Raw genomic sequence first — 14,984 nt, forward strand, 5'->3', positions numbered from 1 at the left:
TCATCCAGCACTTGCACAAATGAAACCACCAACTAGCCAAATGCTGCCCCAATTTACAATGAATGGACTTGTATTTGAATTCCTTGACAATTACACAAATTTCAAGTATTGGATGCAATGTGCGATGCCTTCCCGAGTTGGCTGTCAAACCCTAGTTTCTATAAAAATTTAGGCCTTATAACAAATATCTCTCTGTTGTCCACCAAATTTGATTGAAATCTAATCCAAAAGGCTGAGAATGACTAAGCACAAATTGGAGACGATGAGAGAGTGCCAAAAGAGAGAGATTTCTGGTTTTCTCACGAGAAAGGCCTGAAATCTAATTGCTGCCTATACCAGACAATATTAAATGTTGTCGCCACTTACTAAGAGACCTCAAACTACTATTGCCTATCTCAAGCAGCTGTCGCCTGATCCTAAAGGTCCCAGAATTGTTGTCGCCTACATCAGATGGCTTGATTCTTGCTGCTCCAACCTCTAAAAGGTCCTCCACAATAGAAAACTCAGACCAACAGCCTATTCTCTCTCTTTTCCTCAATCTGAATGAATTGAATCTCTCTCTTCAACCTCCAAAAACGTTTTTTCAGTCTTACATGGGTATTTTTGCCAAGTGGCAACCTTCTAAACCCATTTTTCAACATTATCCAGTCATTTATTTAATTTTCAAAATTAAATCATTATGAAAATTAAATTCAGTCCTTCTGCCCTACCCAAAATTAAATGTGCCCGTCCATAATTAAATTGGCTAGGCCATTTGCAACCTGAACTGGTGTCCAACTACTATTGACCCTTAGACTAACATTAACACATGTTTGAAGCCACTGTCCAGCTCCATCTCACACTAATCCAGCCACCACTGAGCCTGAATGAACACAGAGCTTAATGAATTGAATGAATCGTAATAGAATACAATGCTCATGCAGCAAACACACTATGCAATGAAGAAATACTGCCACAGAAATTCCATGTCTCAAGGATCGAGACAAAGAGTATGAGCCAAAGAGAGTGCCATACTTCGACGGATCCCGAAATGTAGCAAGGCAGCCTCTAAAGGTGTCTCTAGCAGCAACAAACACAATTGTGGGGATCGATGACAAACAAGCAAGGGAGAAAGAAAATCTACAAACACAGCTATAGAGTGTCTAGCAGGAAAGGCGACAGCTGTACAAGGGGAAACGCAGCCCACACCAAAAACTCAGCCTGGGAACAGTTGCCAATAGCAAAGGAGCCTCCAAATCAGCAAACATAGCCTCCAAACTAACATGCAGTAGTAAACGCAAAGTCTAAGCAATGGTGGACAGCTGGCGACAACAAGAACCTCTAGAGCAGCAAACGCAGCCTCCAAACTAATGCCTAGTAGTAAATGCAAAGTCTGAGCAATGGTGGATACCTGGCAACAGCATGAAGAGGAGAAATCTACTAAGAAGATGGCTGCAAATAGGCGCCAAATGATGGTAGATAGTGTGTGGCAGCTTCAGCTAAGATGTCCTCTACAAACGGGGTGTGGGAATCAAAGCTCTAGTACCTACAATCTGCAAAAATGAGATTAAGATTGAATGGAAGGGTAACCTATCTAGTTATAGAAAATTTGGGCCTTCCAAAGAAGGGTTTGCATGTGAGACACATAAACTCTCTAGAACTATGTTTTTTTAGTAAATGGTTTTAATTCATTAGTTAATTTGAGTTTCGGCATTGTCAATTTATTTTTAGCTCAATATCCCCTCTCAAGCCCAAAACTAGAAGTAGAAAAAGACTGCAAACAAACTCAAGCCCTTGTTCTTCTCTTTTTCCCAAAGCGTCCCACCCCAAAGCAACTAAGGCATCAAGAAAAGGGTGCACATTGCTTGCCAAGTGACCTACCAAGACTACACATACAATGGTAATCTTACCAACAAAGCCCAAGTGTTCACCCTAGAAAGACCAGAGCATCAGACAAAGGATGCATGTTGCCTGTACAATGGGCTGCTAAGTCCTACAAAGGTGGATGGAAACACAATGGAATTTTTTTTTAAAGGGCATTTGTTTTGGTTTTCAAAAGATTTATCATTAAGTGAGGGTTTTCCATAAGTTTTGGGCCTATTGAGTAACTGTGTCCTGAAGGCAGAATAATAAGGGATCGCCAACCCCAAGACCACAAAACAAACAAGGCTATCCCTACCATTGCCAGATGCCAATGACGAAGAATAGGGAAATGTAGGGAATATGTGGTAGAGATAAAAAAGATAGTTGGAAGAAGCTAGGCAAGATGAGCAAGCAAAGCAAGGTAGACTACCCTTGGAGACAGCCATGTGCAATGCGGCTGGATACAAAGTTGACCACTCCAAAGACCCAAAAGGGATAAATGCACACAAATGCATGTTTACAAGAACAAAATGCCAATACAATAGGGTTATGCAAGAGGCAATGCAATATGATCATACTCAATCATGGTCATCCTAATGATGCAGACAAAAATACAAAGTACAAAATAAATATATAATGTTTGAATCAATATGTAAGCAACACTCTATCACCATCAAGAGAGAAGAAGCCACACCCCACTCAAACTAGAAGGGAAAGCTAGAGTGAGTCACCCTCTCCCTATCAATCCAAAGTAGTAGGGAAGAGTGTACCTAAGCCGATCCTCGAAAGTGGATACTATAGAAACAGCCAATTGACCACCTCGGTCAATGCATCTGCAAAATTGTCACTAGAAGACACAAAAGACACAAACTCTAAGCGCATAGTATCTGGCTCAACCTACTCTCTAGTAAAGTGAAAGTATACTTCAAGATGACTCGTCCACAAGGTGATAATGGGTTTACTAGCTAGTGTAATCGCACTTTGGTTGTCGCAATTGATGACAATCAGAGTAGCACAAGGGAACTGAAACGCCACTAGTAAGCTCCTCAGGTAGATGGCCTCGATGGTGCTATCGTAAAGAGCCCTATACTCGACCTTAGTTGTAAAAGCCACCACCATCTCTTGCTTACAACCAAAGCAAGAGATGGGAGCCAAGCCAAAGGAAAAGAGATAGTTGTCATGGGAACATCACGTGTCAAGATCACCTATCCAATCAGAATCAATATAGCCTTGCAAGCACAAACCATATAGCAAGAGTCTAAGCCATAAGAACAGGTACATCAAAGATATCTCAAAACACCCAAACAAACATCCAATGTGACATCCTAGGTGTAGTGAAATACTAACTGGCAAACTAATTGAGTATACTAAATCTAGCCTGGTGTGAATCAACCAAAGAAGCTTCCCTACAATAGACCTATGGGTATGCTTATTAAAGGGCTGACTGAAAGTATCCTTAGATGAGTGCACAATGACATCAAGAGACATGGCCACAAGCAAAAGAGTATACTATTGCTGTGACACAAAAATACGACCCCTCTGAACAAGCAACCTCCATCCCCAAAAAATAAGACAACTAACCAAGGTTGGTCATCTCAAATGTGGAACTGAGCTGGGCCTTAATTTCAGCTAATGCACCAAAATCTAAGTCAGAAAGAAGTAAATCATCTACATATAGCAGGATGTTAATGACCCCCTCTGAAGTAATACGAGTGTATAAGTTCGGGTCATAAGGGGTAGAATGGTATCCGTGAGTCCAAAGAAACTTGTCCATCCTCTAGAATCAAAACCGTGATACTTGTTTCAGTCCATAAATAGCTTTCCATAAATGAAAGACCTTATCTTTCCGGCCAGTAGAAGAAATCACTTTTGACATCCGTCTGATAAATCGGCCAAACGTGGTAAGCAGCTAGTAGCACAATTAGCAAATGGAAAGATATCAACTGCGTAATAGAGACAAAGATCTCTTCATAGTCAACACCTTGCTTCTATCAAAATGCTTGCACTACAAGGTGAACCTTGTATTTATCTAAAGTCTCCTCAACTTTTAGCTTAGTCCTAAAAATCCACTTGGTCCCAATGACTTTCTTGTGACAGGGACGATCCACCAAGGTCCGATCAATACTCTCTAGCTCCTTTTCCATGGCCTCTCGCCATTGGGGGTGCTGAAAAGCCTCTTGCCAACTTTCCAACTCAAAATGAGCTATATAGTTTGCTATAAACAACAACACAAATGAAGCCTGAGAAGCAAGCTGGACAAATCTTCAAGGGCCCTTCGAAGTGGAATCCAAAGAAAAGATCCCCTAATCCCGCATGACCTACTAATACCAACGAGCTAATGAGTCTCACAGAGGGGGCCTAGGAGATGAAGAGTCTCCAAGAAAGTGAGGAGCAGATAATAGACCCGGCTCAAAAGGCACTCTCTCGGAAGGTGTATCTTGAGGAACAGGCCCAAAGTCTAGTCCAAAAAACTACACAATGTCCATCTCATCAAAAACGATCTCTCTACATATGATCATCTTGTAACTCCTAGGATCGAACAAAAATAGGCTTTTGCCTTAGACAAGTATCCTACATAAATCAGGGGATCAACTCGAAGAGTGAGCTTTCCTATCCTATTATCAAGCGTGTGCATATAAGCACAACACCCGAAGACTCTAAAGTAAGTTTCCATAAGGTGCCAATGAAGGTGGAGGCACTAGACCACCTAAGCCCTATCCATATGTCGACTAGGGCACAACAAAGTGACCAATAGGTCTGCTAGGTAAAGCCATAGAGACAAATTGTGGTACCAGCTGATTGATACCTCAGTAAGAAAGGGTAGGAACCCTGCGCTCGGTGTAACCCATGGTGTGTAGGATGGAGGCTAAGCCTCCCCCAAAGGTGCATGAGCACCACCCGAACTGTAGATGAAGAGGTCCTAAAGATTGTGCCTAAGTTTGACGGATCCTCGGTGTGTTGTGTGCAAGACCATGTGGTGACTAATATACAAAAGTGAATGGTGTGAAAGGTAATGGTGATGCAGCAAGAGAAGTGGATGGGATGGATGGGTTTGAAAATTGTGATGTTACATCAAATTGGTTGTGATTACATGATGGACATTGAAATGAAGGTGAAGATGTTGTATACAAAGAAGATATAGGTCTTCAATGGGAGATTTGCCATGATCATCATATGGCACTCTTTCTTCAACTTGTTCTTTTCTAACATCTTGCAAATACAATGAAGAAAAATAGATAGACGAAGGGAAAAAATTAGAAATTTGTGTACCTTGCACCAAAGTAGTAGAGATAAGTTGAAAGTAGGGAACATACTCACGATCTCTCTCCAAGAGGGGAGCCCATCCCTAATGGAGGTCTTGCCCCAAAGTAGTAGAGATAAGCTAAAAGTAGGGAACATACTCCGAATCTCTCTCTCCGAGAGGGGAGCCCATCCCTAATGGAGGTCTCCACAGCCCTCCAACATCATCAAACTTGTGCACTACATCTAACGAGAAAGAATCTAGTATATCCTCTTTAGGCAGCTTTTGTTTGAAGGCTTATCAACATAACTCTTTGGATTTCCTAGCTTTGTGAGTCAAAATCAGCTGCAACTCCTCATTAGTGATGTCTCCAATGAAATCAAAAGGATCTCCAACCATGTTGGAACCTTGCAAAGTTGGCAGTGGATGCCACTCCTACTGGATTCTCGACATAGGCTCCTTTCGAGACTGAGTTGGTGTACATGTGTTTGAAGTCATCTGACCTATTGTAGTTCCTGGCTTCTAAGAAGAGCTTTCAAATCAAGGTCTAGGTTTCTTCAGAGTATCTAGCTCTGATACCATATGGAGAAATACCCTAACATACAAACTCAAATATAATCGTATGACAAAGCACAAATTGATAATAGAACACAATTAGAGTTAGGGTAACTCAAAGGCAATGGACATAGAGAATAATGAATTGAATGAATCTGAAAATAATACAATGTTCATGCAACAAATACACTATGTAGTGAAGGAATATTGACCCTCGAACTTCCATGTCTCAAGGATTAGGTTACAAAGTATTAGCTGGAGAGAGTGTCGTGCTCCAACGGATCCCAAATGCAGTAAGGTAACTTCCAAAGTGTTTGCCAGCAGCAAACACAACTATGGGCAAGTAGATCAAGTAGAGGAGAGAGAAAATTTGCAAATGCCGCAGTTGAGAGTATCTGGCAATAGAGGTGATAGCTATAGAAGGGTAGATACAACCTTCAGGTGATCGAACAATGGCAAGCAGCATCTATACAACAAAAGCGCAGCCTAACATGGTCATCAACAACAGAGGGAACCTCCAAAGAAACAAATGCAGCCTCCAAACTAACACCATGCAATAAATGCAAAGTCTAAGCAATGGCGAATAGTTGGCAATAGCAAGAAGAGGAGAAATCTACGAGAAGATAGCTACAAACAAGTGTCTAATTATGGTAGACAGTGTGGGCCAGCTTCCGCTAAGGTGTTTTTCGCGAACAAAGTGTGAACAACAAAGCCATAGCACCTGAAATCTACAAAAACGAGATTAAGGCTGAATGGAAGGGCAGACTGTCTATTCATAGAAAGTTTGGGGTCCCCCCAAATTAGGGTTTGCATGTGGGATACAGTAACTCTCTAGGACTGTGTTTCTTTTTAACAAAACGTTTAAATTCATTAATTAATTTGAGTTTTGGGGATATTTAATTAAATCTAATGCATTTTTAGTTCAATAGGGATGAGCAAAGAAAGCCCTAACAAGCTGCATTTTCGAATTGAAAGTGGGCTGCCCTTGTTTTTGTGCAAGTTATTCAAGTGGCAATTTATTTCGAGCTCAGCGTGGAGTTTTAGCCTATTATGGACTACAAGGTCTCCGTGTTACCAACTCTTTCTTAAGATCAAAAGATCGATGGGGAGAATTACCGCATTTGGCGGGTAATGATGCTTGCCATCGTGGAGTCCTATGATTTGGTGGAGCTCATGACCGAGGCCATAGACCATCCTACAGCCCATGATGTCACCAAGCTTTCTATTGATAAGAAAGCTAAGTCGGCAAAGGTATAAGCACATTGGGACAAACTAAATGCCTACATCCAATCATTACTATTTCTCTCTTGCCCTTTGGCCATGATAGACCATATAGAGCATTTGAGCAATGCTCAGAAGATATGGCTACAATTGGATCAATTGTACAATCAGGTGACTGTGATGAAGCAAGTACCTGTGGAGGTACAAATGTGGACATTGAACCTATCCAAGTCCACTTCCATGTGGGAGTATATAAATACGCTTCGGCAATTGCAGATGCAAGTCGAACGCAAGGAAGGTGATTACCTCAAAGGACATGGCGATAACTCTTCTCTCACAATTACTGTCCCAATTTAATGCATTCTACTCTACCTTGATTGCTTCAAGGTAGAAAGATACCTTTAAGTGGGAGGAGTTGGTTCTGATGATCTTGGATCAGGAGAAACAACTCAAAGGATCCTAAGCCAGAAATGTTCACATGCCAATCTTCTCAACATAATGGAAGGAGCAACAACAAGAGCAAGAAGGAAGAGAAGACCAAGCAAGCTAAAGCTAAGGAGTCTACTTGTCACATTTCTAGCAAGACAAGTCATGGGAAGAAGGATTCCCCAACAAGGACAAGGACACCAAGGAGGAGAAATCTAGAAAGGACTCAAGAGTAGTGGTTGCTCCTTCATCAACCGCCTTTCTCCATTTGGAGGTGATTGAGGGATACAAGCTTTATGATCCCATTTCATGGAAGGCCTAAACAAGTTTAGACATTCAATTCGTGGAGTTTCTAGCTGCAAAGGGGGATGCTAAGTGTCCTATTCTTGGAGATCCAAGTGACAGTTGGGTACTTGAGCCAGTGCCTTTCGAGCCTCTGCCTCTTAAGGCTCTGTCATCAATGGAGGAGAAGATTGCTTCCCACCAAATTCACCCGTTGAGTCAACACCACTTAACATTCCAAAGACTTCATCAAAGACAGAGTAGTGAGGGGAGTATCAACCTCCTCGTTTGGCACGTGATACATCATACACTCCATAATGTTGGGATTGAGGGAGTTCCTAAGGAGTGGCAGCCGTAAGATGGCCTGCGGTGATCTCAAAGGAACCAAGCACATTCCACCAAGCTCGTTTGTACTAACTATTGTTTGATATCTTATATCATACAAGATAGGGAGCCCACCTTTGTGAAGGAGGCTTTATAGTCATAGCTTTGGAAGAAGGCTATGGTGCAAGAGTTGGATGCTATTGAGCAAAATGGTACTTGGGATCTTGTGCCACAAACTATTCAAAGAAAGTTTATTGGAGTCAAGTGGGTCTTTTAGATCAAGTACCATAATGATAGCACTCCGAATAAGCACAAGGCGCAACTCATTGCAAAAGGATTTACACAATGCCAGGAGTGGATTTCCATGATACCTTTGCATCTACAGCTTGGATGGCTACCATTAGGGCCGTTCTTGCCTTAGCCAAACATAGGAGATCGCCAATTTATCAGTTTGATGTTAAATCTCTCTTCCTTAATGATGAATTGAAGGAGGAGATCTATATTGAGAAACCCCTTGACTTTTCCTCATCAAATGGCAACATTTACAAGTTGAAGAAGGCCTCAAACAAGCTCCCCATGCTTGGAATGAGAAGATTAACTTATTCCTTCAAGGGATGTTAGAGTATCAGCATTCCTCTACTAATCTCAATTGTATGTCCACACCTCAACCGGAGGGCATGTGTTGTTCATGCTTTATGTGGATGATCTCATACAAGTGACAAATATCTAATAGGTCAAGCAGACAAAGGAGGCACAACATGGGATATTTGAGATAATGGATATAGGTCTTCTCCGCCTTTTTCTAGGTCATAAGATTTGGTAAACTCCGAGGGGGATCTCATCTATCAACAGTAGTATATACAAGTGCTTTTAACTAGTTTTGAGATGGAGGGGTATAAGGCTATTTCTACTCCCATGGATCCAAAGTAGAAGGCTAAGCCCATGCAAATTTACCAACCGCAAATGCTACCCGCTACAGGCAATTGGTTGGACCGTTGATATGGCTCCTAAATACGTGAATTGATTTGTGTTTTTCTATAGATTTGCTTGCAAGGTTCATGAGTGAATGAAAACTAGTTCATTGGAAGCCGATGTTGAGGATTTTGTGGTTCCTAAGGGGGACCCCTGGCCTACGTATTTATTATCCAGCAAATACAAGAGATTTAGCCTTTTTTCTTTAGGGTTGGACACATTTAGACTAGGCTAGATATGTTGATAAAGGGAATCAACAACAAGATATTGCTTCACTTTGGGTGTAGATGCTATTTTGGAGAGGTAAGAAGCAGCCCCTAGTTGCCCTTTCATCTATAACGGCAAAGTATAGAGCGGCATCTTCTAGCACATGTGAGATAGTATCGCTTCAAAAGTTGTTAGAAGAGCTTGGCTATCCTCAAACATGTTCTACTACACTTCACTATGACAATGAATGTTGCATTGCTTTGGTATGGAATCCTGTACTCCACGCTAGGTCGAAGCACATTGAGATACAGTACCATTCCATTTGAGAGAGGATCTTGGATGAGACTATTGATGTGGTGTATTGCAAGACGGAGGATAACTTGGCAGATTTGTTTACAAAGGCTCTTCCTCAAGCCATCCTTCCACAGCACCCCAGATCCTTGAGCCTTCTGCTGTGTCCAAGATCTAAGAGGGGGTATTAGAGATTCAATCATCCCCTAGATAGGCACAAGCTGTGTACTATTGTACAGTTAGTACTCTTGGGCACATTTATGCATTTGCTTGTGCAAGTTTGACAGTTTTCACAAGTTATTTGATGCTTACACAACAATCTCAATAGGTGGATCACACTAGGCAAGGCGAGCAGGGTGGGTAGTACAGATAGACCCCGGGCAGGTGCCACATGGCAGTGTGCAGCATTTTTGGTGCATTTATTGCACAATCAACCAATTTACCGCACCTATCATTTTTTGTGTATTTATTTGGGCTATTTATACCCAGCCCCTCCCGGTCATTGTCATTCATTGTTTTTACGTACAGGTGGAGAGATACAACCAACTTACACGTACAATGCCCTCACACATATCTGCCTTCTTCATTTCAGCGTTCATTCACTGCAGATTTTCTGTGTTCTATTGTCTATTTCTTTTTTTCCATGAATAAGTGTATATTAATATTGGAATATTTACATCCGGTCTTCAGGCCAACCAAACAGGAAGGATACAAGTCTCACATTTTTTACATCAGACCATCAGGTCAGTAAAGAAAAAAATACAGATACAACTAAAAGTCTACCACAACTCTAACACAAAAATGTCACTCAAAAAGGACAGCCGGAGTGGAGTGAACAATATTCAGCCAGGGAGCAGCAATGTCAAGATAAACCAAATCAGCTGAGACCATAGAGGAGATCTACCATAACACTAAACCATGAACACGGGCCACATGACCATGGATACCCGATACTAAATCAAAAATGAAAGCATTCCGAGTACGCCAAATATGCCAGAGGGCTGTCCATCTAAGGAAATAGAAAAGGCAAGAATAATCCGAATGCAAAGAAGACGAGGAAATCATCTTTCCCATAATCCAACGAATTGATATCTGGTGTTGAGTTACCGCAAACCCCACACAGGAAACAAAACTCCAAATTTGTCTAGCAACAGGGCAAGAGACAAAAAGATGAAGCACTATTTCATCACATGTAGTACTAAACACACAACAACCAGCAGAGATCTTGCAGGCATGCAGCACATCGCTAGTTGAAAGACCCCCCATAAGTAGCCTCCACATCAACACTTTACCTTGATAGGGAACCTTTGACTTCTAGAGCTAGATGAATCTTTCCTGCCACTTCTTTTTACTATCCCGAATATGCCATACTTTATTAGCCTTTTCTGTGACCCATCTCTTGGCCTCCACCATTTGATGATAAATCTGATTAGCTAACCTTTTGTCAAAATCATCAAGAATCACAAACTTCCAATTACGCCAGGGAGACAACGGCTATAATACTGGCAAAGGGGAGAACCTCAAAAGCCTATCCTATATAGACGACCAAATGTCATGATAACCTCGAGGTACCCGAAAGTGCTCACGAATACGCCGAAAAGAATAAAGATGGGCCTATCCAGGAATGACGCCATCAAGGACTGTCTGCAACCCCAAACAAGCCATCCGATTAAACTTATCTCTATGCAAATATTTATGAGGCCAATCCAACAACCTAGAATTAGCCAGCACTTCACCTTGCAACAAATTCTCCTACTTACGAGAATCAAGAGGGTACCAAACTACAAAACATAACATCGCCTGCCAAGAGGCAGGCAAATGAGAAAGGAGAAAAGGCTGAGAGACCTTTACAGGTCTTGTGGAATTAAGCACATACCACCAAGAAGCATGAATAACCATGCTACCATGAGAGATTCCAGTCTTTTCTATGAAAATTTTTGCAATATCTAACCAAGGATGACTCTCTATACATAATGCCTGCAAAAGTGCCAGCCTCAAGACTGACGTATGCGAGTCAGCATCCAACAAAGCTACTCCCCCCATCCTTTTAGGAGTAGTAATATGCTGCCATGAAATCCACACTTGCCCAAAGCGATCCCTCTCTTTTTCCACAACATGAATTGGATAGGTTGAACCAATTCCAAAAGAGACTTCTTGGTCCAAGGAAGAAGAGGTAGGAAAAATGAGCTCATGTTGATCATGATGCATTGAGCAACCTTAAGTCGCACATGAAGAGGCCAGCCTTGAGACTTCCAGTATATGAACGGATCATGAATATGGGATAACATCCAATCCAGCAATGTACGGGGAGCTACATCCACACCAATAGAATAGCCCAAATGTCTGGTTATGTTTCCCTTAGAAATCACAATTTCATGCCAACCCAAGGCCTGCAAATCATTCTCCATGCAAGAAAGCAATGTAGATTTTTGAGTGTTAATATGAAATCCAAATGCGATAGCAAAAATATTCCATGCAACCATTGCTCGATTGACATTCAAGCGATCAGCCTTAAGAAACATGAAGGAATCATCTGCCAAAGATTGCCCCAAAAGTCGTGCCCCACTAGGAAGAGTCAGACCAACAATCTCTCCTTGATCAGCCAACTTGTCCAACAATGAAAGCATCAGGTGAGTGACTAAAGCAAACAGCAAAGGGTTGAGAGGGAAGCCTTGTCGAAGAGACCGGTATTCCCTCTTTTCCAGCACATCCATCTGTTATCTTCTCTATGACACCATCTTGTTGAAAAAATGCAATATCACTCTTTCAAGTAAATAAGATAACTTTGTCAGCCCTTTTTCATTAACTATCATAAACATCCACATACCATGGATATACAAAATCACCACTAACTCCATCAATTTCATCTGTGATCCCTCCATTAAGTGTGATAAGGGCAACAGCACCCTGACTAATAGTATCCACAAGAGAAATCATATGAGGCCCAAATCCCATGGTGGTCATTAGCTGCCGCAAAAAAGACCAGCTAGCATGATCGAATGCCTTTTCAATATCAAGCCGAAGCATAACCACCTGCTGGGCTGAACCTTTAGCATAGTCAATCCCCAGTTGAACATTCAAAATATTGTGCATTATATTCCGGCCCTTAATGAAACCATATTGGCGTGGATGAATCAACTATGAAAATACTTTCTGCAACCTATTGGCAATGATTTTAGAAAAGATTTTATATAAAGAACCCATAACAGAAATGGGTCTCCATTGTTTCAAGGAGGATGGAGAGGGAACCTTGGGCAATAACCGAATGACCGCAATCTACTGTCTATTTCTCTCTCCCTCTTCTCTCCATGTTCATTTTCTTTCATTCCGGTGATACACTTCCGCATTCACTACACTTTGACAATTTATTCTAATCCCCATTTCATCATATCTTCAGCCATCATTATCACTAGTCCTCATCTTTTTGCCATCATTCCCTACCCCTATTGGCATCCTCACTAATGCTCCATGTTGCATGTAGGGGCTGAGAGATTGCAGCCTTGTACTTTTAGTTTCAATCAGTTTTGTTCCTTTAATTCCATTGTGTTTCATTTGTCTCCGCCTCAGCCCAAAATTTCAACCTCATAGTCTTCAACAAACTGCAGGCACTCTCGCAAAGCGTCCTATTTCTTATTTTGACAACACCATTCTATTGGGGAATGTACGCCATGCTGAGTTAATGATGAATGCTATGTTCTCTACAAAACTCATCAAATGCTTTGGAGTTGTATTCTTCCCCTCTATCAATCCTCAAAGCTTTAACCTTTACCCCTATTTGCTCTTCAAGCTTGTACTTGAGCTCTTTAAAACATCGCAATGACTCAAGCTAATATCCTGAGGATTGAGACAAAGAGGACATGGACACACCCACTACTCCCTCTAGGATTGAGGATGGAGCCTCTATTTGAGTGAGTTATTGGGCCTCTTTGATGATGGATTCACTATTCAGCCACTATACATGGACAACCATCTCTCCCACGGCATACAGGCTATTATCGAGTAGATGTTATTTCATGTATGTAAAGGTCTAATACTTATTGAGGCCCTTAAAAGTTTTTGAGTAAAGTTTCGTATTTTACTATGTCTATTCTGAGTGTGTATTGAGCTTTTGCACCCAACCCAAGAACATTTTTGTGTATTGCCATGGCCCATCTCACTAGGGACAAAATTTCCAACAAAGCATATAACAATCAAGAAGAAAAGTAAAAGTAAGGATACATATTAGATCACTTGCTTTGAAGACAATACATCAACAAATGCATAACAACCTTGAAGGAAACTTCATCCACATATATGCATTGACTTACTTGTTCTCAGCATAATTTGTCCCCATTGGCGTAAGAGTACATATGCCTACAAGGCACTATCAAAGTTTAGTAAGCTGGAGCTTTGGTCAGGCTATAGCAGAATCATACTTCTGATTATGCAATCTGGAACTCACAGGAAAGAGAGCTGAAAGGGTAGCAATCTCCAACATAGTTGTCCCAAGCAAATCACTCACAAATCTGTGTATACAGTAGCCTTTCATAATTTAAAAAATTTAGAAATATCAACTATTCTCCATCATATTGGTATAATAGTGAATGTCATTTGCATTGGAAAGATAGATTGTTTTGCAAAAAGAATGTCATGATGTGATATTATTGTACTATTAACTACACCCACTCACACAGCTATCACCAAGGCTAGAGAGCTATCAAGGGCAAATTTTCAAAACCCAAGTATCACAACGAATACTACCCTTAGAAACATCGCCATATTTTGTTGGCCATTGGCAAGCTGTGCAATAAGCGCTACAATAATCAACTTGGCTAACTGAAAAACCTCTTTATGTTCTGAAAACCCACTGCCCTATGATGTGGCAGGAGTCATACATCCATTAAAAACTCAGAAGTAGGCGCACGGCTGATGAACATATGTGGAAGGGAGGAGACAGAGGATAAAAGGAACCAGCAAACACCCAAATCTGCTCTACACTGAACTTGAAAACACTCGCACATGCAAGTGCACAGCTACCTGCTGGCTACTGGCAAACTGAAGAACAAAGACCGACTAGAAACTCCGGACTATTGACTAATTTGACTGAAGACCAAGAGTGGCCTTAAATAGCCAAAAACCCTTGAATAAGTTCTAGACCAAATCCAACTTCTCAAAACAGATATAAAGGGGCCAAATCATTAAATTGTCTGAAAACAAATATAAAGGACCCAAATCATTAAACTGTCTTTTGACCATTGTAACAACTGTCTAGGACCACATTTAATGCCATTTGCCAATTACATGCCAAAATTCTGAAAATCTTATTAACAAGGTTCTGGCTCATTATGTCCCACTGAAATGGTCTGTTTTGGTAAGGAAAATGTTGCCACATCATAATTATAGTACATTCCCTAGATCATCCACAAATGTCCACTTCTAAAATTGGCTCAAGGTCCATTTGACAAATGTCTAACTATAGTGGTACAAACTAGAAGTTCAAGAAGCGTAATCATGGTGACCCCCATACCTAGGAAAGAAATGTTGTTACAAGAGCATTACTGGTGAATGCACTGTTGATGAACTAATGTTGCTGCTAACAATAGCACTTTCTCACTAAATCAATAAACTCAAGAAATACTCAAGC

At 41.1% G+C, this 14,984-nt stretch overlaps 1 protein-coding gene across 7 annotated transcripts in view; it reads right to left on the minus strand.

Moving 5' to 3' along the window:
• The window catches only part of LOC148022877 (transferases, transferring acyl groups), a 169,687-nt gene that overhangs the window by 101,382 nt on the left and 53,321 nt on the right, over positions 1–14,984 (minus strand). For all 7 annotated transcript variants that reach the window (XM_087695811.1, XM_087695816.1, XM_087695815.1 and 4 more), the window contains 2 exons: positions 13,803–13,866; positions 13,669–13,714 (listed from right to left, as the gene is read on the minus strand). In XM_087695811.1, coding sequence (XP_087551937.1) covers positions 13,669–13,714; positions 13,803–13,866 — 110 coding nt within the window. The remainder of the gene's footprint in view (positions 1–13,668; positions 13,715–13,802; positions 13,867–14,984) is intronic.

The sequence above is a fragment of the Lygodium microphyllum genome, chromosome 16 (genome assembly GCF_053477565.2).
Source record: "Lygodium microphyllum isolate KBCC chromosome 16, Lygodium_microphyllum_v1.1.10, whole genome shotgun sequence".
In the NCBI taxonomy this organism is placed as follows: domain Eukaryota; kingdom Viridiplantae; phylum Streptophyta; class Polypodiopsida; order Schizaeales; family Lygodiaceae; genus Lygodium; species Lygodium microphyllum.